Source organism: Patagioenas fasciata, chromosome 1 (assembly GCF_037038585.1).
Source record: "Patagioenas fasciata isolate bPatFas1 chromosome 1, bPatFas1.hap1, whole genome shotgun sequence".
Taxonomy (NCBI): domain Eukaryota; kingdom Metazoa; phylum Chordata; class Aves; order Columbiformes; family Columbidae; genus Patagioenas; species Patagioenas fasciata.
This window is the reverse complement of record NC_092520.1, coordinates 2786045-2813996: the sequence shown is the minus strand read 5'-3', so window position 1 is coordinate 2813996 and position 27952 is coordinate 2786045. Positions and strand designations below refer to the sequence as shown.

Below are 27952 nucleotides of genomic sequence, written 5' to 3'. Positions count from 1 at the left end.
GAAGAAAACACAGATCTCCCTCTTCTTCACTAGCCAGGCAGAATAAAACCTAAATCTCACCAGAGAGCAAAAGCCTCCACGATTTTAACTCCGAAAACAAACCTCCAGCAACAAGCACCCCTTAATCACATTATATAAAGATGAGCTTTTTCACTGTACAAAAAAATCACATGTATGCCCCTAAGCTCAAGAAGAAAAAGTGTCTATTTTCAACACGAACTTTCAGCATTTTTATCTGTATACAAAAAAACCCTACCCAAAATAAACCTACACACATGACCTATGTAGTGAAAATAATCTCACATGAAATAATATAGGCAAAGAATGACACGCACGTAATATAAATAAGCCACCAAACACAAACTAAAATAGAAATAAGAATTAACAAAAGCAGAGCCCAGCCGCAAAACAAGAGGTTGAGGGGCAGGAATGAGCCAAGGAGAGATGTTGGGTGCAGCTGCCTGCCAGAGCTACTGGGGAGCCCAGGGGATGACAAGAGATTTCTGTTTACACTCCCTCTCCAACCTTCCTCCCCTCCCAGTCACTATTATACAGTTCCCCACCCCGCAAACCCCCTGCAATCTCTTCTCCTGACCGAGAAACCTCAACATGGCACATGAAATCTCCAACATCTATGGTGAGCTCCAACGATCAGATTGCCAACGATTACAGCCCAAACCAGCCTCATCGGGCAGCGGTGTAAAAATCGCAAAACCACAAAACCCCTTTCCACGGTGCCCATAAAGACGCAGCTTATCCATCCTGAGCCCCGCTTCACCATCCCTGGTTCCCCCTTTCTTCCCAAGCACAACCCTCAGAACAACTAATAAATACATCTCTCCATGTATCAATACTTTGATATTGCTCAAGAGCTCACCACAGCTCAAGCCTCCCAGATATCAACCTGTCTACACAGACAAGCCACGCTCGGAACAGCCTTTTTTTCCCAAATCTACGTTCCTACTTCCACCCCAATGCGAAGCACCCCATATTCCCATTGACACAAAAAAGCCTCCCCGCCGCATTGGCAGCTTGTTCCCATCACACAGATGTTGCACATTTTTGGCTGTCGATCCACGCCGGGATACCCCACATCAACCCCAGACGTGACCTTCTCCTCCAACACAACCAACCCATGGCTGTTGGTATCAATTCTAGTAGCCGAAACTCCCCCCCAAAATCCAGCTGGTAGCACCCCGCAATGGTAGGGGCTGTCCAAGCCCTCCTCTGCAGTCCCTGACCACCCTCACCCTTCATCTCAACAACCTCCACTGGGCACGGGGGGGCCCAACACCCACCGCCCCCCCTGCACCTCCTGTCTCCACAGCCCATCTCCCCCACCATGTCCAATTTCCAACACCCCTCCCCAAGACATCCCCCCCTTCCCCACCTTGCTGGGCCGCCCCACCAGCCCCAATCCCCCCTTCACCTCCTTCCCTCCAACTCACCCTCTCCCAGACCCCCCCCCCGCGTCCCCAAACCCCCTCATCGCTCCCCACACCCCCAAATCCACCCCACACCAGTCACCCCCCCCTCCACCAGCCCCACTCAGCCGCCCCCCCCCATCTCCACACAAGCCCCCTCGCCTCCCTCACCTTCCTCGGCGGGGGCTGCATGGTGCTGCGCTGGGTCTCCACATCAATTCCCTCCCCCCGGCAGCAGGATGCGGCCCCCGCTGCAGGAGGAGGAGGAGCGGGCAGCGAGCGGCTCCCTCCCGGGTCGGGGCGAGTCGCGGTCGGCGGGAGGAGCGGGGGGTGGAGGAGGGGAGGGGAAGGGGGGGGGTGAGGCCGCCTCTTCCTCACGGGCAGCGGCGGGCGGGCACCGAGCGGCGTCCCGAGTCCCGGCCCTGGGGAAGCGGGGAGGGGAAAGGAGGCGGCGGAGGGAAGGCGGGGAGAGAGCTGAGGGGGGAGCGAGTTCGAAAATTGCAAAAGAAATTAAAAAAAAAAAAGCAAAAGCAAAAGGAGGAGCTGGGAGAGCGGAGCGCGGCTCGGGAGCGCCCCGCTGAGGGGACGCGCGCCAACCGCCCGCCCCGCCCGCGGCCTCGCGCTCCAGCCGCCCAGAGCGGCCGCCATAGAGGGGCGGGGCGAGGCACGGATAGACCGGAGGGGGCGTGGCCTCCTCGTCCCGCCCCGCGGGTGTCGGCGGCCGCTGGGGGGCGCGGTGCGGGCGGAGCGTGTGTGAACGGGGGTGCAACGGGATGCACGGGGGGTGCGGGAGTGGGCACGGGGGTTCCCCAGGGGCTGTAGGGGTGGGGGGGGGGGGGGGTTTGCAGCGGGGTGCAGGGGAATGCACGGGGGTGCGGGGCTGTGCACAGAGGGTGCAGGGGAGGAATGCGGCGTGTGCACAGTGTGTACAGGGAAGATGCGGGGGGTGCAGTGGTGTGCACAGGGGGTGCACGGTTATGCACGGGGCGTGCACAGGTGTCCCCGGGGGGGTACAGGGATATGCACGGCGTGTGCATGGGGGGGTACAGGGATGTGCATGGGGGGCGCAGGGGTGTGCACGGTGTGTGCACGGGAGGTGCAGGGCTGTGCACGGGAGGTGCAGGAGTGTGCACACGGTGTGCATGGGAGGTCCGGGAGGTGCAAGGGTGTGCACGGCGGGGCTCACGGGGGGTGCAGAGGTATGCACGGAGTGTGCACGGGGTGAATGCAGGGATGTGCATGCAGTGTGCACGGGGGGCGTGCAGGGGTGTGCATCGAGTGTGCACAGGGGGGATGTAGGGGCTGCACAGTGTGCAACAGGGAAGATGCGACGGGTGCAGGGGTGTGCACAAGGGGATGCACGGGGAGGTGCACAGGGGCTGCAGGGATGTGCACGGGGGGGGTTGCGCACAGGGTGTGCGCACAATGTGTACAGGGAAGATGCGGGGGGTGCAGCGGTTTGCACGCGGGATGTAGAGAGTGCACGGGGGGGTGTGCACTGTGTGCAAAGGGGGGTGCACGGGGAGGAGTGCAGCGGTGTGCAAAGGGGGGTGCACGGGGGTTCCAGGGTGTGCAGGGGGATGCACGGGGAGGGGTGCAGCAGTGTGCACAGGTTGTGCACAGGGTGGGGGATACAGAGAGTGCGCAGAGTGTGTACAGGGGAGATGCAGGGAGTGCACGGGGGGTGCAGGGGTGTGCACGGCAGGTGCAGGAGTGTGCACGGGAGTTGCACAGGGGTTGTAGGGGTGTGCACGAGGGGGTGCAGAGGTGTGCACAGGGTGTGCACGGAGGATGCAGGTAGTGCGCGGTGGGGATACAAGGTGTGCACAGGGGCTGCAGGGGTGTGCACGGGGAAGATCCACTGTGCGCAGGTGTGTGCACAGTAGTGCACAAGTGACACAGATATGCACGGGGGGCGTGCACAGGGGCTGCAGGGCTGTGCACGGGGGTGCACTGGGAGGGTACAGTGTGTGCACAGGGGTGTGCCAGGGAGTGCACAGGGCCCGCAGTTTTTGCACGAGCGGGTGCAGGGGTACGCACAAGGACAGTGCAGGGTTCTGCACAGGGAGAGTGCAGAGTTTGCACCAGGGGATGCACAGTGGGTGTAGAGTGTGCACGGATTGTGCACAGGGAGGGTGCAAAGGGTGCAGTGGGGTGTGCACAGGGTCTGCAGCATTTGCACAAGGGGTGCACAAAGGTGTGCAAGGGCTGTGCACAGAGGATGGAAGGAGTGCACAAGGGGGTGCAGCGTGTGCATAGGGAGTGCAGGGGTGTGCACAGGAGGATGAAGGGGGTGCACAGGAGAATGAAGGGGATGCACAGTGGGGAGTTGCGGTCTCCACGGTGGGTGCAGACTGTGCACCAGGCATACAGGGGTGTGCACAGGGAGGGTGCAAAGGATGCACAAGAGGGTGCAGGGCTGTGAACAGGGAGTGTGCACAGTTTGCAAAAGAGGTGTGCACATGGGGGTGCACAGAGTGCACACAAGGGGGTACAAGGGTGTGCATAGGGCTTGTCCACAAAAGAGTGCAAGTACATGCACGAGGTGTGCACAGGAGCATGCACAGCAGTGCAGGGGGTCTGCACAGTGGGGTGTAGGGTGTGCACAGAGGGGTGCAGGGGTGTGCAAAGGGTACAGGGTGTGCAGGGGGATGCACAGGATGTGCACATGGATGTGCAGGGTGGTGCGGGGGTTCATTCAGGGGGTTGCAGAGGAGAGCACAGGGTGTGCACAGGAGAGTGAAGGGGTCTCCCGGGGGGTGCAGGCCATGCACAGGGGTTGCAGGGTGTGCACAGGGGCCTGCACAGAGGGGTACAAGGTTTACACAGGGGTTACAGGGATGTGCATGGGGGAAATGCAGCGCTGTGCATATGGGGGTGCACAGAGGGTTGCAAGGTTTGCACAGGGGTTACAGGGATGCACATGGGGGGGGACGCAGCGCTGTGCATATGGGGGTGCACAGAGAGATGCAAGGTTTGCACAGGGGTTACAGGGGTGTGCATGGGGGGAATGCAGCGCTGTGCATATGGGGGTGCACAGAGGGTTGCAAGGTTTGTGTGCATGGGGGGAATGCAGCGCTGTGCATATGGGGGTGCACAGAGGAGTGCAAGGTTTGCACGGGGGTTACAGGGATGCACATGGGGGGGGATGCAGTGCTGTGCGTATGGGGGTGCACAGAGAGATGCAAGGTTTGCACAGGGGTTACAGGGATCCGCATGCGGAGTACATAGTGCTGTGCATATGGGACTACACAGAGGGGTGCAAGGTTTGCACAGGGGTTGCAGGGATATGCATGGGGGGAATGCAGCGCTGTGCATATGGGGGTGCACAGAGGGTTGCAAGGTTTGTGTGCATGGGGGGAATGCAGCGCTGTGCATATGAAGGTGCACAGAGGAGTGCAAGGTTTGCACGGGGCTTACAGGGATGCACATGGGGGGGATGCAGTGCTGTGCATATGGGGGTGCACAGAGAGATGCAAGGTTTGCACAGGGGTTACAGGGATGTGCATGGGGGGATGCAGTGCCGTGCATGTGGGGATGCACAGAGGGGTGCAAGGTTTGCACAGGGGTTACAGGGATGCGCATGCGGAGTACATAGTGCTGTGCATATGGGACTACACAGAGGGGTGCAAGGTTTGCACAGGGGTTGCAGGGATGTGCATGGGGGGAATGCAGCGCTGTGCATATGGGGGTGCACAGAGGGGTGCAAGGTTTGCACAGGAGTTACAGGGGTGTGCATGGGGGGAATGCAGTGCTGTGCATATGGGGGTGCACAGAGGGTTGCAAGGTTTGTGTGCATGGGGGGAATGCAGCGCTGTGCATATGAAGGTGCACAGAGGAGTGCAAGGTTTGCACGGGGCTTACAGGGATGCACATGGGGGGGATGCAGTGCTGTGCATATGGGGGTGCACAGAGGAGTGCAAGGTTTGCACGGGGCTTACAGGGATGCACATGGGGGGGATGCAGTGCTGTGCATATGGGGGTGCACAGAGGGGTTCAAGGTTTGCACAGGGGTTACAGGGATGCACACGGGGGGACACAGCGCTGTGCATATGGGGGTGCACAGAGGGGTGCAAGGTTTGCACAGGGGTTACAGGGATGCGCATGGGGGGACGCAGCGCTGTGCATATGGGGGTGCACAGAGGGGTGCAAGGTGTGCACAGGGGTTACAGGGATGTGCCTGGGGGGGATGCAGCACTGTGCAATCTGACCCCTTGGCTGTTGCAGGTGGGTGAGATGCGGGAGAGCCCAGGAGGCAGGAAGGATGTTCCCTCCATGCAATGCCATGTTTCGCTGGGTGTGAATTAAAAACCCCATATCAGACATGCTGCCTTTTTTTTTTTTCCCTTCATACTTAGCTTGCTCGGCTTATTAGATCTGCTGCAATGAAATCTTTGAAATATTAAAGTGCATTTGGATCTTTCCTTTAAGCGAATTACCGGGCGGTTTGTGGAGTGCGAGGCAATTCTCATAATTGCGTTTTCCCAAGCGCTCCAGCGTTGCTGCTGCTCCATCGCCGGCTCCTTTATTATTGATGAACTGCTTCACTCCAGCTCCCAGAAAATGCCCCCTCACTTTTAAAGATACTTTAACCATCTTTAACACTTAAAAAAAACCCCTGAAATGCAACTTGAATTCTCCTTTCTCCTCCAGCTATTAGTTTATTTAGTGCTGCTAATTAGTCTTAACTCATTCTCCCCGGGAAATCTTCTCTAAATGGTGAGTGAGATGCGATGCATCAGTGGATGCTGTTAATATATATTGCAAATATCAATTTTTTGCTGTGAAACCTGCAGACCCCAAAGGTGTGGGTGCAAAACCGTGCCCAGTAGCAACTTTAAGTGCATCCAAAGCGTTTTTTTACACATCCATGTATGGCTGGGAAAGAGCTTTGGGAAGATGGAAGCACTGAGTGTAGTAGTTATTTAATATAGATTATGAATATAAATATATAATAACATATGTAATATAAATGAATCACAGAATGGACTGGGTTGGAAAAGACCTCAGAGATCATCCAGTCCAACCCTTGCTCCAACTCCAGTCCACTGACCAGATCATGGCACTAAGTGCCATGGCCAATCTCAGTTTACAAACCTCCAGGGCCGGTGAGTCCAGCACCTCCCTGGGCAGCCATTCCAATGCTGACCACTCTCTCTGCACAGAATTGCTTTCTCATCTCCAGCCTCAATTTCCCCTGGCAGAGTTGAAGCCCATGCCCCCTTGTCCTATTGCTGAGTGCCTGGGAGAAGAGCCCAATCCCCCCTGGCTAGAACTGCCCTTCAGGTCGTTCTAGAGAGTGCTGAGCTCACCTCTAAGCCTCCTCTTCTCCAGACTGAACAAGCCCAGCTCCCTCAGCCTCTCCCCATAGGGCTTGTGTTCAAGTCCCTTCCCCAGTCTTGTTGCTCTTCTCTGGACCAATATATATGTTGCTCTTCTCTATACCAATATATTGGTATATAATAACATATTAATATGATATATTGCAGCTCCTGCACACAGCGTGGTGCTCAAAGCCCGGACAAGCAAAATCAATGGGACGCACTCAGGGGATGCAGAAGATGTTTCATTCAAGCAGGAGGGTGGAAAAATACGTTGGAAAAAAGCATTAGAAAAAATCAGTTTGTGCCCTGACAGCCAAAGCTTGCAAGAGAGAGCAGTTTTATCCAGATGAATGTGTAAGTCAATGAAGCAACGATCTGCTTCCCCAGCAATAAAATCATCACCTGATGAAATTTAACAAGGGCAATTGTAGAGTCCTGCATCTGGGCAGGAACAACCCCAGGTTCCAGTATAGGTTGGGAAATTACATATTAGAGAGCAATGTAGGGGAAAGGGACCCGGGGATCCTGGGGCCAGCAGGGTGAGCATGAGCCAGCACTGGGCCCTTGTGGCCAGGAAGGCCAATGGTACCTGGGGTGGGTTAGAAGGGGGTGGTCAGTAGGTCAGAGAGGTTCTCCTGCCCCTCTGCTCTGCCCTGGGGAGACCACCCCTGGAATATTGTGTCCAGTTGTGGCCCCTCAGTTCCAGAAGGACAGGGAACTGCTGGAGAGAGTCCAGCGCAGCCACCAAGATGCTGAAGGGAGTGGAGCATCTCCCGTGTGAGGAAAGGCTGAGGGAGCTGGGGCTCTGGAGCTGGGGAAGAGGAGACTGAGGGGGGACTCATTCATGTTTATAAATCTATGAAGGGTGAGTGCCACGAGGATGGAGCCAGGCTCTTCTCGGTGACAAGCAATGGTAGGACTAAGGGTTCCACTTAAAACTGAGAAGAAACTTGTTCCTGGTGAGGGTGGCAGAGCCTGGCCCAGGCTGCCCAGGGAGGTTGTGGAGTCTCCTTCTCTGCAGACATTCAAACCCGCCTGGACACCTTCCTGTGGAACCTCAGCTGGGTGTTCCTGCTCCATGGGGGGATTGCACTGGATGAGCTTTCCAGGTCCCTTCCAATCCCAGACATACTGTGATCCTGTGATTGACGCTGAACTGGCATGAAATGCTACCCCTGCCAAGCTCCCGGTGGTTGAACTTGCTGCCCCAAAACCAAGTCATCCTGCAGAAGTTTTGCATCTCACAGCTGCTTCCTCCAGCCTGAAGGAGCTTCTTCCTAAAACATCTCAAAATTTCACCTGTGCACGCAACCCCTTGCACACGCAGATATAAATCAAAAGCGTTTTAGACACCACACCTTCAATGGATGTGTCACCCCCCCTTAGCATGCATGGCAATATGTTTTCCATTTGTATTCTGCCCTGAATAATCTCATTTTCTGTATTTGAGCACAGATCCCCTGCACCCCGACCCAGGGGGTGCTGCGGGTTCAATGTGAGTCCCATGGGAGTTTTCATCTTGGGTGATAAATCCTGATGGAGCTGCCTCTTGTAGCTGCCCATCGCACTTACACGTCTTTGTAATACTGATAATAATCACAATTGGGGGAAAAAAGACCATAAAGTAAGGATGATGATCAAAAAGCAAATAGTATGTCTAAGTGTAGTATATTTTATAAAAAAACCACATGTTTTCACTGCGTAAATTGAGTTCAAGCTGTATATTCTGAGCTTTTACACCTGGATTTCTCCTCTTTGACCACACAGGTCCATGGCTTCAGGTCTTGCCACAAAGCAGCTGAATATTCTACAAACCTGAATGGCGAGGGACAAGCCCAGCAGAATCTCAGCATCATCACTGACAGTAATGTCCTTTTCTTTCTTCTACTTCAAGTTTACATGGCAAGAAAGTTGGTGAGGAGGTGTTGGAAATATAATAATTTGTGGTTGGCATCCCGATCAACCCTTCTGCTACATCCACCCGCTCCTACAGCTGTGCCAGATGTTGCTCGTGTGGGTTCCGACCTTCCTCAATGCCAGAAAATAAGCTCTGGGTTGCAGCAGCTCAGCCATAAAAGCAAAAGGGAGTTTCTGTTGCCCATTTGGAGCATCACACGAAGGTTTGCACTGAGCTAATGGGAGCTCGGTGCTTCTCTGCCCTCTAAAAGGATGGACACGCTGATGGGTTTTTAGAGGTTGGAGCAATTGTAGGGTTAATAGTCATATACAGAAGCTGTTGCATCCATGTGCTGTGTCTAAGGTCTGAGCTAGATTTTAATTTTGGTGGTATTTATTTGCTTTGCTTTGGTAGGAGGTTGTTAAAGCCGAATAACCCGAGGTGGTTCAGCCCCTAATATCACCAGAATAATCAGTGCGGGTGGTTTACTAAGGGCGTCGTTCTCCGGGATCTCCCCAAGCAACAAACATATTCACGCTTTAAAGAAATTAAATTAAATGAATGCATCCACTGCTGCAAAACTGGAGTTATTAATGGCAGGGGTAGCTGGGTTAGTTAAATAATCATAGAAAAGAGAGATGCAGCATCACCGAAGAGGGAGATGCAGCATCATTTGAGAGAGATGCAGCCAAAGGGCTTTTATAGCTTTTTACGTAGTCATTTGTCTTGCTTTTTCTCCAAACAGGAAGCACGTGAAACATTTCTGATGAAAGCTGACATTTCCACAAAGCCTGGCCGAGCTTTAAGGAGAGATTTACAGCTCCAGGAAAGAGCTGGCGTTGGGTTGCAGCCGGCAAACAGGGCTGGTTTGGGTGGGTTTTGCTTCTCTCTTGGTCGGGGAAGCTTGAAGAGCGACTCGGGTTGCTCACAGCATGATGACCAGGTACCTTCAGAGGTTGTGCTGCATGCTGAGGTCTCCTAAAAAGCTTTTCTGTGGGGAAATGGAGGATTTTGGTGAGCTGGTGGCACCCATTGCAGCTGTCTGGGTGCTCAAGGGTTTATCTGCCCAGCCAGCTAACGAGCTTGAGAAATCCCAACTGAGATACTAGAGGTGTCCCAAGCACGGTACAGCAATTCCTCCTCCATCCAGGGCAGAAAGGCAGCCTGGGACTGATCCTGACCTGGTCCCCAGTGCATCTGCATCGCTGGGAAACTGGGAGATGGAAATGTATTAGTGGGGTATTGAGATAAAAACCTCAAGCGATGGACTTTAAACCTCCAACAAATACTCCCCTGGCATTGCTCGGAGCAATCGCACATCCCAAATTCCCTGAGCGATGCAAAGCGCCACAAGCAAATAAGCAATGAAGCAACCCAAATTATGTGCTGGTAGAAGTAAGATAGAGGTGTTTGGGCTCAAAAGTAGGAAAAATAAATCACAATACTCGCTGAGATAAGCGAGACCTGCAGTACGAGCATCTGTGTTTGTGGGAAAGAGCTTTCCCAACCCAAGGGGGTTTCCATGGGGTGATGGAGCGGCTCTAGCTGAGCGGGCTGGTGGCTTTCCCATCAAATCCTGCTGCAGAAAGGAGATCCTGAAGGATCTGCCTTCCCTCGGGAATCTGCCTGTGTGGGCAGCTCTGCCTGAGCATCTCTGGGATGATGAAAATGGCTCCCAAAATCTATCAACAAGGTGGGATCCTGGATATGATCCCACACAATGAGGAAAAAAGGTGTGTGTGTGTCAGCAACAGGGAACTGGGCAAGACCTCAGAAATGATGGGACAAGGGGTTTGGGGTACCTGCACTCTGTTTGGGGTCACCTCATCGAGTCCAACCATTCCCCCACCCCTGGCACTGCCCCATGTCCTGAGAACCTCATGTCCGTCTGTCCAACCCTCCAGGGATGGTGACTCCAGCACTGCCCTGGGCAGCCTGTTCCAATGCCCCACAGCCCTTTGGGGAAGAAATTGGTCCCCACATCCAACCTCAACCTCCCCTGGCGCAACTTGAGGCCGTTTCCTCTGCTCCTGGCGCTTGTTCCTGGGGAGCAGAGCCCGACCCCCCTGGCTCCAAGCTCCTTTCAGGCAGTTCAGAGATCAGAAGGTCTCCCCTCAGCTCCTGTTCTCCAGCTGAACCCCCCAGGTCCCTCAGCCACTCCCATCACACTTGTGCTCCAGCCCCTCACCAGCTCCGTTCCTTTCTCTCAACTTGCTCCAGCACCTCAAGGCCTTTCTTGTCGTGTCTCCATTGTCTGTCATATAATGTCATACCACGTCCTTACATCCATGATGGTTCTTCATCTCAAGGGTGATAAATCCCATCACCAACTTGCTTTGGGTCCCCAATCAGTGTGAAGCCCAGCGCCTGGGCTGGCTCTGGCAATATCTCTGATACCCGGAGAGGTGGTGGATGCCCCATCCCTGGAGACATCCCAGGCCAGGCTGGACGGGGCTCTGAGCAACCTGAGCTGGTGAAGATGTCCCTGCTCATGGCAGGGGTGGCACTGGGGGAGCTGGGAAGGTCCTTCCAACCCAAACCCTTCTATAATAAACACAGTGTGACAGTGAGAAACCCCAAGGAGACCAAGCTATGGGTGCTCCTCGAGATCTCCACCCCAAGTCTGGCCTTGTTCTGTGTTACCCACCAAGGAGACAACGTGGAAACATCCGCAGGAGCTGCACAGGGTTTCTTGGTGAGCACATCCCGTGGAGGGAGATAAATAAACGGTGAAGAAAATAATTTATCCACTCTGTTGATTTGAATCTTCTGGAATGTGTTTTGTAAATCTGGCTGTTTGCAGAGGTTTATCCCCTGCTGCAACCTCTCCAGGAGGGACCATGGGGGTGAGATTTTGGGGGAGAGCAGCATCGAATTAGCTGAGAAACACAGGAGCTCAACAGTGTCACTAAGCCAGGTGGAATAAATGGGTTTTTAAAATTATTTTCTTTTACTTTATTTTATTGTTTATTGTTTTATCTTCTTACTATGTCATTTTATTTTTTATTTTAAAATTTACTGCATTTTATTTCTATTATTTTATATTATGTATTTTCACTTCATTTTAGTTTATTTCTATTATTTTACGTTCTGTTATTTTATGTCATTTATTGTACTTTATCTCATTTCCTTCTCTTTGATTTCATCTTACTTTATTTTATAGGAAAGAGGCTACCGAATACAATCCCAAAGAGTTACATTACACCCAACAGACATGAGACATTAAGGTTGGAAACCCCAAAAGCCAAATACCAGCTGATGGTGACAACAGCTGAAAACATCTAAAAAAAGGAAGAATCTGGCCATAAAAGCAAAAAATCGGAGACAAACCCCAAGGAACAGCGGTTTACACCATTCCCATCCTTGGTGTAAAAGGCATCGCTTCGGAGCCTCGTTATTCTTTAATCCCTGAAGGGTTTTAAACCTTTTTTAAGCACAAAAAGCTCACGGCGAGCAAGGTAAATTCTTATTTGTTTTTAAGGACCCTTAAGGATGAGTTTTGGAGCAAAACCCGGCCTATTTTACCCCATGTTATTTACCCCACGAGGCAGCTCTGGCTGCAAAAACCTCAGCGGCGGAGAAACATTTCCACCAGTAAATGCAAGAAGTTGCTGATCAAGCAGATATGTTTTGTTTCCTGCTGATCTGGCAGGAGTTTTCCTGGCAGAAGGGTTTGCTCGCCAAGGGAAACCGCGGCAGGAGGGGCTGCGGACACAGAGTTACGTGGTAACGGCCTCCTCCGGGGAAGTCAGCTTTCATGTTAAATACAGAAATATAGGGGGATATATATAGGGGTTGATATTTTTTATATTAAATATGAATATGTAGGAATAGAGGGGAATAGATGTTTTAGATTAGATATTAATATTTGGAAAATAAAAAGCTTAATGGCTGCGATAGGTAGATGATAGGTAAAGGGAGGGATGGATGGATGGATGGATGGATGGATGGATGGATGGATGGATAAATGGATGGATAAATGGATGGATAAATGGATGGATAAATGGATGGATAAATGGATGGATAAATGGATGGATAGGTAGATAAATGGATAGATAGATAGATAGATAGATAGACAGACAGACATATAGACAGACAAATAGGTAGGTAGGTAGGTAGGTAGATGATAGATAGATAGATAGATAGATAGATAGATAGATAGATAGATAGACAGACATATAGACAGACAAATAGGTAGGTAGGTAGATAGATAGATAGATAGATAGACAGACAGACATATAGATAGACAAATAGACAGATTAAAAGATAGGTAGATAGGTAGATAGATAGATAGATAGATAGATAGATAGATAGATAGATAGATAATAGATAGACAAATAGATAGATAGATAGACAGACAGACATATAGACAGACAAATAGGTAGATAGATAGATAGATAGATAGATAGATAGATAGATAGATAGATAGATAGATAGACAGACAGAGAGACATATAGATAGACAAATAGATAGGTAGATGGATAGACAGATAGATGAATAGGTAGATAGATAAATAGATATACATATAGATAGATAATTGATTGATAGATAGACAGCCAGATAAATAGGTAGATAAACAGACGAATAGATAGATAAGTAAATAGATAGATAGACATACAGATAAATAGACAGATAGACAAATAGATACTTAAGAACCAAAGAATGAAAAAAATGAAAACTAAGAGATGAAAGTATAAAAAAAGACTAAAAAATTATAAAGTATGAAATTATCGAAAAAAATACCAAAAGAAAAGGTACTAAATTATCGTTAATAATGAACCGTGATATCTTGGGCGGTGGTACAGCGGTTCCCTTCCCTACCTGTGTTTTTGCCGGTGTGGGAGATGATCACTCCGAGGAGCAAATAAAGCCAGAAATTGAGCTTGGGCTTATCTGACAGCTGTGGTTTATTCTGAGTGTTTCTCCCGTGGCTTCAGAGGTGATGGTGGCACCGAATTAAATGTTTCCAGCCTCCAGATGTTGTGCCTCCAGATGTTTCCACCTCCTCCTTTCTCCTCCAGCCCTCACTGATGCTCCAATGAGACTGGGACAGGTTCTGGGCGGGGAACACGGAGATGGCAAACTATGAGCGCATCTCAGGCTGGGGGGAGCCCAACATCTGGTTTGGGGGCTACTCGCACCCCTCTGCTTCTCGGGATGGGGTGGAAAATGAGGGTTAATGCGTCCTGGTCCCACCTTGGTCGCTCGACACAACCCATGTACTCAAGCAATGATGCCCTGGCAGAGCTTTCCCAGCACAGCCACTGTTTTATCTGGATTTCCCTTAATTAGTTATTCAATCTCAGTTTCTATATCTTCATTCTTTCACCCCAGAAAGTTCTGCTCGTCCATCGGAAGGAAAACGTTCAGGTTGGTGATGGAACCTCTGGGCTTTCCCCACGTGGGGGTGCCATGCGGATGCGAATGGGACGGGTGCATATGTCCTACAGCCATGGCAGGGCAAGAGGTAACACCTGAGACACTGACACTGCTCTTTTATTTTTGCCATTTAAAAACTCTACGGATTGGGAAAAACAAGGTTCACAAAGCATGCAAAAAGCAAGAAATGATAATGGGGAAAAATAAGGTTCACAGAGCGTGCTAAGTAGATGAATCTTATTTTTCCCCATCGGTATAATTTCTTGCGTTTTGCATGCTTTGACATTCCCCAGCAGAAGAAAAAAATCCCTCTTTGGAGCTTGTTGTAACCTGGTAAGAGTTGAAGAAACCTTGAAGTGGCTCTTGAGGAGCCCAGGAGATGAATCAGCCTCCCCCAGGTTAAACTGGGGCGGAACAAATCGTCCTGCAGCCGAGATGGCCGTGGGGAAATAGAGGTCCAGCCGAGCTGGAAGAGAGCCCGTACAGCCCTGCTACGTCCTGCTTGGACCTGTTCCACCACATTTCGGTGAAGGTTGGTACACCCAAGCAGCTTTGTTCCCCCGGCTCTGCTGTCCTGGCCTCTCCCCATTCCTCACTCATAATATTTACTATACCTGGAGGGGTGAGACTGGGATTAATTTCCATGAGAACACATCAAAAGGGTAAATATCTCTGAGCAGGGACGCTTGGCAGGTTAATGGGGTTTGTTTTCTTCCAAGAACTGGCAGCTTTCCTGCTCTTTTTCTGGTTGCTCATGACTAGATATGAATGTCAGGGTCTACGAATAGAGGAAGCATCTGCCCATCTGGAGCAGGACTTAGATTCTGTTCTTCATCCATCCAAGTGTGGGACCATAACTGTTTCTAAGTTTATCCAGGAGGTAATTCTTGGTGCTTTCCAATGGAGGTGACCTCTCTGCTGGTGTAAATCAGGTGGATCCTAGTGCAGCCTTTCCTGTTATCTCCCATCTTGTGATCTGGGAGCAGGTGGGGGGAGGCAAAGAGAGGAGATGAGGGCGATGCCGTAGAATCATAGAACAATTTGGGTTGGAAGGGACCTTCAAAGTTCCCCCAGTGCCACCCCTGCCATGAGCAGGGACATCTTCACCAGCTCAGGTTGCTCAGAGCCCCGTCCAGCCTGGCCTGGGATGTCTCCAGGGATGGTTCATCCACCACCTCTCTGGACAACCTGGGCCAGGCTCTCACCGCCCTCGGGGCAACAATTTCTTCCTCATGTCTGGCCTGAATCTCCCTCCTTTAGTTTAAAACCATCACCCCTTGTCCTATCACAACAGGCCCTGCTCAAAAGTCTGTCCCCATCTTTCTTACAGACCCCTTTTAAGTACGGAAAAGCTGCACTAAGGTCTCTGATGCACGAAGCATAAGAGAAGTCTGTGTCTGTCCCTAGATGGTGTGTTCACAAGTCAAGGAGGTGTGGATTGCTCCCAGTTGCCTGGATTTGTTGTGAGAAAAGACGGGAAAGGATGAGGGTGGTTGCAGTGTAATATGACAGACTTGAGGACATGCTCAAGAAGGGTGAAGATGGACCCGTGAAGCTGCTCAGAAGGTGGCCACAAAATCATCCCCTGAGGTAAGGCTGAGCTGAGGACATCAACAGGCTCCAAAAATGGAACAGGCTGCCCAGGACAGTGGTGGAGTCACCATCCCCAGAAGGGTTGAACAGGTGTGGAAATGAGGTTCTCAGGGACATGGGGTAGTGCTGGATTTAGGTTATCGTTGGACTCAACGATCTTAAGGGTCTCTTCCAACCAAAATGATTCTATGCCTCTATCTCCAGCTGGATTTTCTATCTTCAGCAATCAGTGTCTGTGTTGAGGTTCAAGGCCCGAGCTTTAAGAGCATCTTCTCAGTTTTATGAGAACTTCTCCACATTTGAAGGGTTCTCACACCTTCCTTCGAAGTACAAGCTGTTATCAGTCTGACAGACTCCTACTCTGAGTTGATTCTGGCCTGATGGACACAGATCTGATCCAGAAAGCTTGGCCTGTTCACCTGGGGCCACTCAATGTCCCCAGTTCACAGAGACCTGCTACTGCCAGCCCTGGCTTGTGCAGGGGCACGTCAGGACAGAACTGTCCCTTCCGTCGTCCCTTCTGTGTGAGCTGAGCAACATGAGCATTCCTGCCACAAATTCTTCTGCCCATTCGTGCGTCACCGCCGCTCTCCCCCATTTCCCGTTAATGTGTAACTGGAAACTCGCTGGTGCACATTTCTGTGATCGAAACGTTATCTCTTCCCAGCTGGGCGCATCCCTCCTTGGACCACGGGTATTTTTATCTCTGAGTAGACGGTATCATGTGAAGAGCAGTGGATGGGGAGGGCTGAGCACCCTGGAAGGGTTTCCTGGTTCCCTCCAGGGCAGCCAGGGCAAAGTCCTTCTTGGATACGGGGTGAACAACCACCTGGAGACAATCACATAATCAGGTTGGAAGAGACCACAAGGATCATCTGGTCCAATCTTTCTTGGAAAAGCACAGGAGGTTCTGCATAAAGCGTATCTGAGAGCAATTTTGGGAACCAGGAGCCTGGCAGAGCTCAAGGGTGTTGTATGGCTGGGAGAAAATGTGGGACACCCTTCTCCTCATTTACCAGCTGCAGAGGGAAAGGGGCTCTTGGGTTGCTTTCTAAGTCCATGGTGGATGTTCAGGAAGGACATGGCACCTCCAGCACTGGATGGTTTTTAGAGCAGACACGTGTTGATCAGGAGTGGTGTGGGTAGAACTGTTGACCCATGGAGTAGGGGGACAGTGGAGACGCCAGCACCTCACTGCACCCATCCCTGGAGACATCCCAGACCAGGCTGGACGGGGCTCTGAGCAACCTGAGCTGGTGAAGATGTCCCTGCTCATGGCAGGGGTGGCACTGGATGAACTTGGGAGGTCCCTTCCAACCCAAACCATTCTGTGATTCTATGATTATTAGAACATGGCTCTGTGCTGGGGGCTCGGCTGCATGGCGACCATATCAGCCCATGGTTGCCTGGGCTGGACCGACATGGCCCATTTCCAGCGTTCCCCATTTGGTCACCTCCCATTGCAGCCCTGGTTATCAACACCAGCCACCCCCACCACCCTGCCACTGATACTTCTCCCGGTGCTTTTGCATGCAGACATCGCCATTCACCCTGATTCACCTCTCCTCCCAAGGCCAAGAGCAGCTGAGGGGAGGAAGAAGCACTGTCCTGCTGGGACATGAGCCCCTTCCAACCCCAAAAATCCCCATCTTTGAAGGGCAGGAGAGTGGCTGTGGTTCAGCCATGGGGAATTGCATGCTTTGAGGTCTGGATGGAGCCTCAAATCCTGCAACGAACTTCACCAGCACCTTGTCCAAAAAAAGATGACTCTGGCAAGTCTCCTCCTGACATTGTGATCACAAGCCAAATCTTCCCTTCTCTTAAACTTCATGCATTGGAGACCTTATTGCAGCCTTTCTGTATCTGAGAGGGACCTATAAAAAAGATGGGGACAGACTTTTGAGCAGGGCCTGTTGCGATAGGACAAGGGGTGATGGTTTTAAACTAAAGGAGGGAGATTCAGACCAGACATTAGGAAGAAATTGTTGCCCTGAGGATGGTGAGAGCCTGGCCCAGGTTGGGCAGAGAGGTGGTGGATGAACCATCCCTGGAGACATCCCAGGCCAGGCTGGACGGGGCTCTGAGCAACCTGAGCTGGTGAAGATGTCCCTGTCATGGCAGGAGGGGCACTGGGGGAGCTGGGAAAGTCCTTCCAACCCAAAACTGTTCTGTGATTCTGTGATTTTATGCTTTGCATGCTGTTGCATCTTGACCACTGAAGCAGTGGTCTGATCAGGAGAATTTTTTCCTCATAAATTTTTCAGCTGCTTCTGACCACAACATTTCCGTAGTGTAACCCTGCAGCATTCACATCCCTTCCTCTTTCATTTCTGGTAAATGTCACTGTCTGATTCCTTTTCCCCTGTTTCAGTCTTTTCCATTAAGCAGGTGAGATCCCAACACCAAACATTGTATCTAGTGCTGGGCAGGAACAACCCCAGGTTCCAGTGTAAGTTGGGGAAGGAGCTGTTGGAGAGCAGTGTAGGGGAAAGGGACCTGGGGGTCCTGGGGCCAGCAGGGTGAGCATGAGCCAGCACTGGGCCCTTGTGGCCAGGAAGGCCAATGGTACCTGGGGTGGGTTAGAAGGGGGTGGTCAGTAGGTCAGAGAGGTTCTCCTGCCCCTCTGCTCTGCCCTGGGGAGACCACCCCTGGAATATTGTGTCCAGTTGTGGCCCCTCAGCTCCAGAAGGACAGGGAACTGCTGGAGAGAGTCCAGCGCAGCCACCAAGATGCTGAAGGGAGTGGAGCATCTCCCGTGTGAGGAAAGGCTGAGGGAGCTGGGGCTCTGGAGCTGGAGAAGAGGAGACTGAGGGGGGACTCATTGATGTTTACAGATACAGAGAGGGTGAGCGTCAGGAGGATGGAGCCAGGCTCTTCTCGGTGACAACCAATGATAGGACAAGGGGCAATAGGTAAAAAATGGAACACAAAATGTTCCACTTAAATCTGAGAAGAAACTTGTTCCTGGTGAGGGTGTCAGAGCCTGGCCCAGGCTGCCCAGGGAGGTTGTGGAGTCTCCTTCTCTGCAGACATTCAAACCCGCCTGGACACCTTCCTGTGGAACCTCAGCTGGGTGTTCCTGCTCCATGGGGGGATTGCACTGGATGAGCTTTCCAGGTCCCTTCAACCCCTGACATCCTGGGATTCTGTGATCCTTTACAGGGAGGGATCCCATCACTCTTGGTTCCTCCAGGGAGTGGCCTGTCCCTGGGTGCCAGTCAGGGAAAGAAAACAAAGATGAAGCTCCTAAGAAAACTCCATGGGGACCTGTGACCCATGGGGATTTGTGACCTTTGTGGTCATTGACTGGACTCTGCTCCAAAGGGAACACCTGAAAGGAGACAGGAAGAGAGGAAATGGCCTCAAGTTGCGCCAGGGGAGGTTGAGGTTGGATGTGGGGAACAATTTCTTCCCCAAAGGGCTGTGGGGCATTGGAACAGGCTGCCCAGGGCAGTGCTGGAGTCACCATCCCTGGAGGGTTGGACAGACGGACATGAAGTTCTCAGGACATGGGGCAGTGCCAGGGTTGGGTTATGGTTGGACTCTATGATCTTGAGGGGCTTTTCCAAACAAAATGATTCTGTGATTCTATGATTCTAACATCAGGAGATGGCTGGGTGGCCTTGGAGATCCCCGTCCATCAGTGGCCTTGGAGTTACCCACCATCTGCCAAGCATAGGAAGGAAACTGAGCTACATATGAAAGTGCAAGCGTGGCATGAGCAAGTTCAGCATTTGTTCCCCCATTTTGTGGAAGGGCCTGGCACGGTCCTTTCAGGGGGTGGGTACAGGGGAGACTGTGCCTTGGCACGAAAGAAGGGAACCGCAACTTCCCCACGAAGGGGAAATGGTGGGAGTAAAGTGCTGACGTGTCTCTAGCTGCTTTGATTTAATTCCTGTTAAAACGTTCAGCAGGACCAGCTGCATCTCTTGTACGGAGATGATGCTCAAGGGTCAAGCGTTGTGCTCGCTAGAGCAAAGTGAGCGCAAAGCACCGGCCAGAGAGAAGAAGTGGTTTATCCCAAGGGCACGGAGATCAACCACACTCCTGCCTGCTTTTCTGCCTCTTCTTTTTGCCAGTGAAATGATCTTATTTGGAGGGGGAGGCTTTGAGACATGTGAAGAGACAAAAACCTCAATACATGAAAGAAAATAAACCAAATAACCCCAGAGATTTTTATTTTCTTGGAGCAGAACGTACACCAAGAGATTGCAGCTGTAATTACCAGATCTAATCAAGGCATTTTAACAATATGTAATCCCCTAATTTAACTTCCAAATGTAAAAATACAGATATTTGCGTATTTTGAGTTTTCTGTAAGCATGTTCATCTTACCTGAACGTGAGAAAGAAGCAACAAAAGAAAATAAAATCCGTAAAAAATACGAATTTCCATGCTGATTTCTCATCAGTACATCAGCTCTTCTCTGGAGCAGGTCCAGAGAAGAGCAACAAGACTGGGGAAGGGACTTGAGCACAAGACCTATGGGGAGAGGCTGAGGGAGCTGGGCTTGTTCAGTCTGGAGCAGAGGAGGCTTAGAGGTGAGCTCAGCACTCTCTAGAACGACCTGAAGGGCAGTTCTAGCCAGGGGGGATTGGGCTCTTCTCCCAGGCAGTCAGCAATAGGACAAGGGGGCATGGGCTTCAACTCTGCCAGGGGAAATTGAGGCTGGAGATGAGAAAGCAATTCTGTGCAGAGAGAGTGGTCAGCATTGGAATGGCTGCCCAGGGAGGTGCTGGACTCACTGGCCCTGGAGGTTTTGAAACTGAGATTGGCCATGGCACTTAGTGCCATGATCTGGTCAATGGACTGGAGTTGGACCAAGGGTTGGACTGGATGATCTCTGAGGTCTTTTCCAACCCAGTTGATTCTGTGATACTGTGAAAAGACAGAACAACCTCACGTTGCTCTCCCAAGGAGTTCGTTCAACCTCAGCAGATTATCAACAGCTGAATAAACCCAGGCTTAGGTGCGCTGGCTGAAAAGCTGCTGGGTTTCTGCATCCCCTGCATAAAACCAGCCCCTCCACATTAGACAAACCTGTCGTTTTTCAGAGCAAATTACTTTTGCTGCTTTCAGTGCATTGCTCATGCTCTGTGAAAGGTTTTTCTTCTCGGGAATGGTTGATAGGTTACAGTGGCAAACAGTAAAATCCACTTACCAAGCCCACTCTTACACAATAGCTGCTCCGGAGAGTGAGTTTTCACTTCTGAGTCATAGGGGAAATGAAATATGAAATATTTAATCCATTTTCTTTGCCCGTTCACAAATGCGGATTGTACATCTGGAAAGACCCAGCATTTAGAGGCATAAACATGAGCTTAGCTAAACCTTGCCTTGGCCCTTCAGCATATAGAGAGAAGATGCACATCTGGCAAAGTGTGGCTTAATTAATACATGAAGAAGAGCTGGATCTGGCTGCTGTTTGCATGAGCAAAATTGTACCACAAAGCCCAAGACCTCGCAGGTGTGCTCATAGCATGGATGCATCTAAAACATGCAAACATAGAACAGTTTGGGTTGAAGGGACGTACAAAGCTCATCTATTCCAAGCCCCCGCCATGAGCAGGGACATCTTCAAATAAATCATGCTGCTCAGGATAAGGTTTTCCATTCTTGCTGCTGCTGCTGCCTTCACAGGCGTGTTTTGCTGCTGGTGTTTGCTTTTCTACATGTCCAAACTCCCCAAAAAACGTCACGCAGGGCTGGCCGTGTTGTGGAGAATGTCTGACTCATTTGCTGTGCCCCGCTCGATTGATGGCAGCGGCAGGTCCTGACTCAGGCTGGGACACAACCGAGAGCCCTACAACACGGGAATGCCCTGAGCAACCCTGTGCCATTAACATCTCGTCTCCTGGCTCTGGAATAGCATCTGGGATATTTATTAATATTAGTGGTTACAGGACACGAGCAGCTTCCATGGTTGCACAAGCCAAGACAAACTTTATAAGCACAGAGTGTCCCCGTGCCCCAGATGAGATGGATTCACCAGCTGAGGCCAGGAATGCTGCCCAGGGGTGAAGTTTGCCCTCACCGGGATGTGGGAGTGTTTTTCCTCTCCTGAGAATCCCTTTTCCAGTTGAAAAAGGCAGCACCCAGGGCTGGGAAGTCCCTTGGACCAACCTTTGCTGAGCCCCATAAACAGATCTTTGCCTTGCTCGTGTTTTTGTCGTCCCTCTGTGGCTTCCCTTGGTCACACTCCTCGCCAAAGGTCTGCTCATTTGTCACTGTCCTGTTGGGGACACCTGGCTACAGCCCATACATGGGGGACACCAAATGAAGGTGTCGTTGGGTGGCAGAGGGACATGGTGTGGGTGCTGTGCGCTAAGAGCAGGACTAAGTCTGGCCATGCAGATGCTGCCATGTCTTGAGGTGATATTCACAAGAACTGGATTTGAGCTGGAAGGTCCCTGTGTGTGTTCATGGAGACAATCAAGGCCAGGGAAATCATAGAATCATTTTCGCTGGAAGAGACCCTCAAGATCATCAAGTCCAACCCTTAACCCAGCCCTGGCACTGCCCCATGTCCTGAGAACCTCATGTCCGTCTGTCCAGCCCTCCAGGGATGGTGACTCCAGCACTGCCCTGGGCAGCCTGTTCCAATGCCCCACAGCCCTTTGGGGAAGAAATTGTTCCCCACATCCAACCTCAGCCTCCCCTGGCGCAACTTGAGGCCGTTTCCTCTGCTCCTGGCGTTTGTTCCTGGGGAGCAGAGCCCGACCCCCCCGGCTCCAAGCTCCTTTCAGGCAGTTCAGAGATCAGAAGGTCTCCCGTCAGCTCCTGTTCTCCAGCTGAACCCCCCAGGTCCCTCAGCCGCTCCCATCACACTTGTGCTCCAGCCCCTCACCAGCTCCGTTCCCTTCTCTCAACTCGCTCCAGCACCTCAAGGCCTTTCTTGGCCTGAGGCACCCAAAACTGCCCCCAGGATTCGCGGTTTGGCGTCTCCAGTGCCCAGTCCAGGGGCACACGATCACAGGGATGTTTCCGTGCTGGTGGGACAGGGCTCAGGGCCACCACCCTGTGAAGAGGACCCTTTAGATAAGGAGATGGCAGCAGCGGGACAGCCCCTAATGCCAGGCAGCACCAAGCTGACCTCACAAACCTCAGCACACACGCACGAAAAGCATGAAACTCCTCTTAAATCCAAGTATAAACTCCCAATGACTTTTCCTCGCTCTTACCTGATGATGAAAGGCCGTGAATTCTTTGGGAAGCAAATCGGACAGCTGGGAGGAGAAGGGATGCGAAGAGTTAACCCAACTTCTGATTGTGGGCTGTCGATCCCACAGACGCAATGTCCCACCGCAGCTGCACTTTGATACCCTCTCATGCACGCTCCAGGGAGGGTTGGAGGAGCTGGGCACGCTCAAGTGATCTTTTAACAACCTCCATCACTCTTGTAACCACCTGTGTGATGGGATGGACAACGCTCAGTGAGTTTGCGAACAACACCAGGGTGGGGAGCATGGGCAGCTTGCTGGAGGCAGGGCTGCTGGAAGAACCTGAAGAGGTTCAAGAGGGACAAGTGCAGGGTCCTGCCTTGGGGACATGCTGGCCTTGCGCAACAGGCCAGGCTGGGGTGGCCAGCTGGAAACAGCTGGTGGCCACAAGTTGCCCCCAGATCAGAAGTATGCATTTGCAGCAGCAAAGATCAACCATGTCGTGGTACGGAGGAGATGGAGGTGCTCAGTGATGGGACAAGAAGCAGTGTCACAAGTTGCAGAAAGAGAAACTTCCATTAGATACTAGAAAAGATCCCCTAAGAACCTTGGGAGATGGCCCAGAGAGGAGGAAAATCTCCACCTTGGAGACAGCCAAGCCTGTCCTTGACACAGTCTGACCTTGTTGAAGGTCAGGCTTGGAGCAGAGACCCCAGATGACCCCACAGCCCCAGTGCTGAAGCATGGACTCATGTGGACAAGCTCTTCTCGACATAAGTCTCCAACAGTGAGGCAGAAAGCCACCCAGGACCTGCTAACAGAGGAGCAGGGATGGAAGACACAGGCATGCCCCCACTCTGGGCATCAAGGGACCTCCTGCTCCATCCATACTGTGGCTTCTCAGCATTCACTGGGCTTTTTGTTTTCTCCACCAAAAGCCAAGTGATGTCTCATTTCCTCCACTTGTCAACAAGTTGACTTCTGACGCAGCCAGCAGGCTCTGAAACCAACTAACTTCTCATTTGACGTATCCCTCAGAGGTCCTTTAGAGACCTGCACCCATGTCCATTGGGAAACCCCCTCTACCTTCTCCGAGGTGCCCACCTCACTGGCTCTTGGTGGAGCTGGACAAGGAGATGTGGTCCCCAACGCCTCCGTCCTCCCCACAGAGCATCTCCTGGGGCTCCCAGGGGAAAACGATGGTGGTATCCAGACTGGACCAGAGCCTCAGTCCTGCTGCTCTCACCCCATTCCTTAGGTTGGTCCTCAAAAGTGGGAGGAGCCTCCAGAGCTGAAACTGGGACAGAAAAATGTGACAAAATGCAAAATGTGATAACATGCGCAGTGTGATAACATGCATAGTGATTCATTCCCTGGTCGTTGTAAACAATGGGAAAATAGTGTGGAAATGTAATTAGCTAACACAATTAAATCGTTCTGCTTCATTCCACTGGCATGATTTTGGTTTAGTCTCTTGAGGAGGTGTGGAGGTGTAATGCTTCCTTTACACTCATCCTTAATAGATGGGGAAACTGAGGCACAGGCTTTCCCTGATGGAGAGTAACCACTGTGGCCAGCGAGCACACAGACATGTCAACAAGACCAAGGGTTTCCCGGGCTGCCCCAGCCCTGAGTCCCAAAGCCAAGACACCTTCCTCCAGAGCAATCCCTCCACTCACGGTGCTGGTCTCCATCCGTTACAGAACTCATGGACATTTTGGAGGAGCTCAAAGCTTGGTGCAGAGCTCCTACTCTGATTGCTGGGGAGGCTGGTCTCACATTCCTGCCCCTTCACCTCTGTTACACCACTCAGCTGGGTTTTCGGGTTACACTGGAGGTACATCAGAGTGTGACTGGGAGCTGAATTTCAGAGCAGAGGACATTCATGAGCCTGACAGTAGATCCCTCAGATGTCCTAAAATTATGTCAGTGTGAAAGAGAGGTGGTGGATGCCCCATCCCTGGAGACATCCCAGACCAGGCTGGATGGGGCTCTGAGCAACCTGAGCTGGTGAAGATGTCCCTGCTCATGGCAGGGGTTGGACTGGATAACCTTTGAAGGTCCCTTCCAACCCAAAACTGTTCTATGATTCTATGACCGTGTCCCATCTCCTCATGGCCCATGGAAGATCACAGATCTTGGTCTTTTTGTGGACATGCAGATGTTGCTCTGGACTCCAGGCTCTGACAGACTGGTTAACCTGAGCCGTGACCCTTGCCCAGAGTTACCCATCATCTTTTCCCACTGATTTGAGCTGTTACCATCACCCCATAGCCATGGTGGGACAGGGAGCATAGACCCAGAGTGGTATGGAGGATCACCACTGTGCTGGGGATTCCCCAGGCCATGGTGTTGGTCCAGGGGGACATGGGAAAAAGCAGGGCATTGTATCCCAAAATAGCTGCCTTGTTCCAAAGGAAAGGTCGGTGGAGAGCCAATCTGTAGGTCATCCTGAGAGTGGGAGGGTTTCCTCCTGCCACAGGAAGGTGAGTGACTCACTCCTATGGAAAACTGGAGGAACAGGGGAGAGGCAATCCCTCTCCCTGGTGGGATCTATCTGGAGACAAATCTCCATCCACTTCCCTTGCAAATACCTGCTCCTGAAAATATCTGTTCTTGAGTTTTTCTTATCAGAGGGTTTATTTATTCTGAAAATAATAATAAAGACCCCAAGGGTCCTTGTTGTTGCTCCCAGTACACCCCAGTGCTTTGCGGTGGCCACCCCATGAATGACGCATTAAAAGGGAGAACCTGGCCGGTCCCCTCGCCTGGAAACACCAGGAAGCACCTGCAAACACTTAGCTAAGGGAAGGGTCTTCCTCACGGTGTTTTCTAATTGGGAAGAGGTAGATCCCGGTGATGACGAGATGGTCTGTTTTTAATATGCGGTTCTGTGGTTCAGTTTTAATGTCAGCTACCAGCTTGAGGGTAATGGTGGGTTTATACCTTAGACCATGCCCGGGGTGTCCTTCAACCTGTTGGATGAACCCTACACTGTGCCCAGTCTCTGCCGGGGCTACACCGCAGAGGTGGGACAAATCTTGAAGGGGAGCAAAGCCATCATCTATTTTTTATGGATACCTTGTGCATGGTCCATACCTCACTGTAAATCCAGCGCCTCCCCTTGACTTGAAACAAGCTGGGAAGGGTCTGTGGGTGACCACCCTCCACCTGTTCAATTTGCAGCCCTGAAAACACCAGGTTGGCTTCTCCTTTCCAAAAAGACCTGCCCAAATTGCCGAAAGGGAGATCAAAATCAATTTGCAAGGCATGAGACCCTCTGTCGTATGTCGAAGGGCTCTTTGGTCACTAGATGTCTAAGCCAGACAAATGCTCACGTTAAATAAGGCATAAAATGTTAACACATACAGCACAGACTGTAAGGAAAAAGCACTGTTAAATGAAAGGACCATCTTGGCAAGAGCCAGGGGCATCTCCCCATGGATGTCTCTAGTGCAAGACATGATGCCTTTGTGACAGATCAAGCCAAGCACGAGTTACTGCCTTTCGTGAGACATTAGAGTGAGAAATTCAGGTGGCAGCTAAAGAAATTGGACCTGGTTATCTACTGGTCTCAACAAAACTCCCTGGCACTCACCTGGCTTGAGACAGGGCTTAGCACAGTGAAGCCATGAGGGACCAGGTCATCACCATCAGCCCAACCCCAGTCTGTTGGGATCCTCTCATCAGAGGATGACAGGACAACTCAGGTTGGAAGGGACCTCAAGAGGTCTCCAGTTGAACTTCCTGCTTGTGGTAGGGGCAGGTTTGGGGGTAAGACCAGGTTGTGAAGGGCTTCATTCAGTTGGGTCTTGAAAACCTCCAAGGATGGAGGTTGCACAGCCTGCTCATGGTGAAGTTTTCCCTTATTCTCAATTTGCAATGTCAGTGGTGGCGATGTTGGTGGTATTGCCATGAAAGTGAAGACTCATCCAAGCAGGTCTCCTTGAGCTTCATCACGGAAGAAGGTGAAGGCAATGATCCCAAGGAGCATGACCATCACCTTTCCTAGGAAAGCACCATTGGCAGCAGGAGCAGCCCTGGGGAACACAGGGAAGGAACTGTTCTGGTTAATGCATGTCTCAGGCTGCTTCTTTCAGATCTGGATGCCACAAAATGGGTCCATCCAGCTGAAAACCTGATGCTTTATATCTGATGGTTTATATAAACCTGATGGTTTATATCTCTTTGCAGAGGTCATGCTATAGGTCCCACCATCCTTCCTCCTCTCATCTTCTGCATCACAGACTGTCAGCTGTCTCTCTTTTCTTGGGAATAACAGCGTCATCATTTCCCTTCCCCTTCCCTACAAGTCCTCTGCTCCTTAGGAACAATTTATTTTTCTAGTTAGAGATGGCCTAACTGATACCCGCTTCATTAAGCACTCAACTGCTTTCTGCTTCTATTTAGCTCGGAAACCCATTCCTTTGATTCCAGGACTTGTCTGGGCAAAAACCAAGCACAGGACCAACTTTACGAGTCAGTCAAATAAACACTATTACCTCCAAAGCTTGTTTTGCAAACCCAGACTTCCCAGGACTGCTTAACCAAGGGCTAGAAGCAGATTTAAAAGGAAATAATCATTTGACCTGGCTTCTGTTTTGCTGAGTCTTGCTGATAGTTACATCCTCAGCTCACTGGGGACATTGAACTTGGTGCTGGTGACAAGCCCAGTCCTGGTCAGGGGATCGCCAGCGCTCTCCCTGCGATGCTCTTGCTCTGCGTTGGCCCCATCAGTGATCCCAAGCCAAGGAGCCGGCCTGAGACACTCCAGATTAATCCCTGGAACGTGACCTTTAAATGCTGGGAGTGGTGAGAGAGTTATTTTAGCTGCAGTGGCAAAGATCCAAATAAGAAACACCAGTCGGGACCTAGATAACAATATTGGACTCCTGACAAGGACACCAGCTGGGAGTGAGCCTCTGGGAGGTGGGTTATCATGGGGTGGACACAGGAAAGGAAGAGCCTTGTATTTTGCCTGGTTGGAGATTAAAAAAAATACACATCTATGATGGAACATCCAACCATCAGCCAATGTTTCCCCAGGAGAAATCCTTCTGGACCCGATTTCCCACCTTCCCAGTTGCTCTGAGCCCACTCTAGCCATGACCAGGAAAATAGGTATGGGTCGCAGAGCTCTGCACTCCTCAACGTAGGCTTTGTGAGCCCAGTTGG

At 51.3% G+C, this 27952-nt stretch overlaps 1 protein-coding gene and 2 long non-coding RNA genes across 4 annotated transcripts in view; 1 reads left to right on the top strand and 2 right to left on the bottom strand.

The window, feature by feature from the left end:
* The window catches only part of FCHSD2 (FCH and double SH3 domains 2), a 163476-nt gene extending 161434 nt beyond the window's left edge, over positions 1-2042 (bottom strand). Inside the window, exon 1 of one of the 2 annotated variants that reach the window (XM_065833764.2) lies at positions 1596-2042. In XM_065833764.2, coding sequence (XP_065689836.1) covers positions 1596-1616 — 21 coding nt within the window. In that variant the 5' untranslated portion in view covers positions 1617-2042. The remainder of the gene's footprint in view (positions 1-1595) is intronic. The other variant, XM_065833774.2, reaches the window with a different exon arrangement.
* Positions 2043-5561: 3519 nt separating this feature from the next.
* Positions 5562-10129, top strand: LOC139826959 (uncharacterized). The gene is made up of 4 exons (XR_011737127.1): positions 5562-6143; positions 6914-7102; positions 8516-8612; positions 9391-10129. It is a non-coding gene; the product is annotated as an uncharacterized lncRNA (long non-coding RNA).
* Positions 10130-13534: 3405 nt separating this feature from the next.
* On the bottom strand, positions 13535-22945 carry LOC139826958 (uncharacterized). The gene is made up of 2 exons (XR_011737126.1): positions 22799-22945; positions 13535-13701 (listed from the first exon to the last, which is right to left on the bottom strand). It is a non-coding gene; the product is annotated as an uncharacterized lncRNA (long non-coding RNA).
* Positions 22946-27952: the final 5007 nt, after the last annotated feature.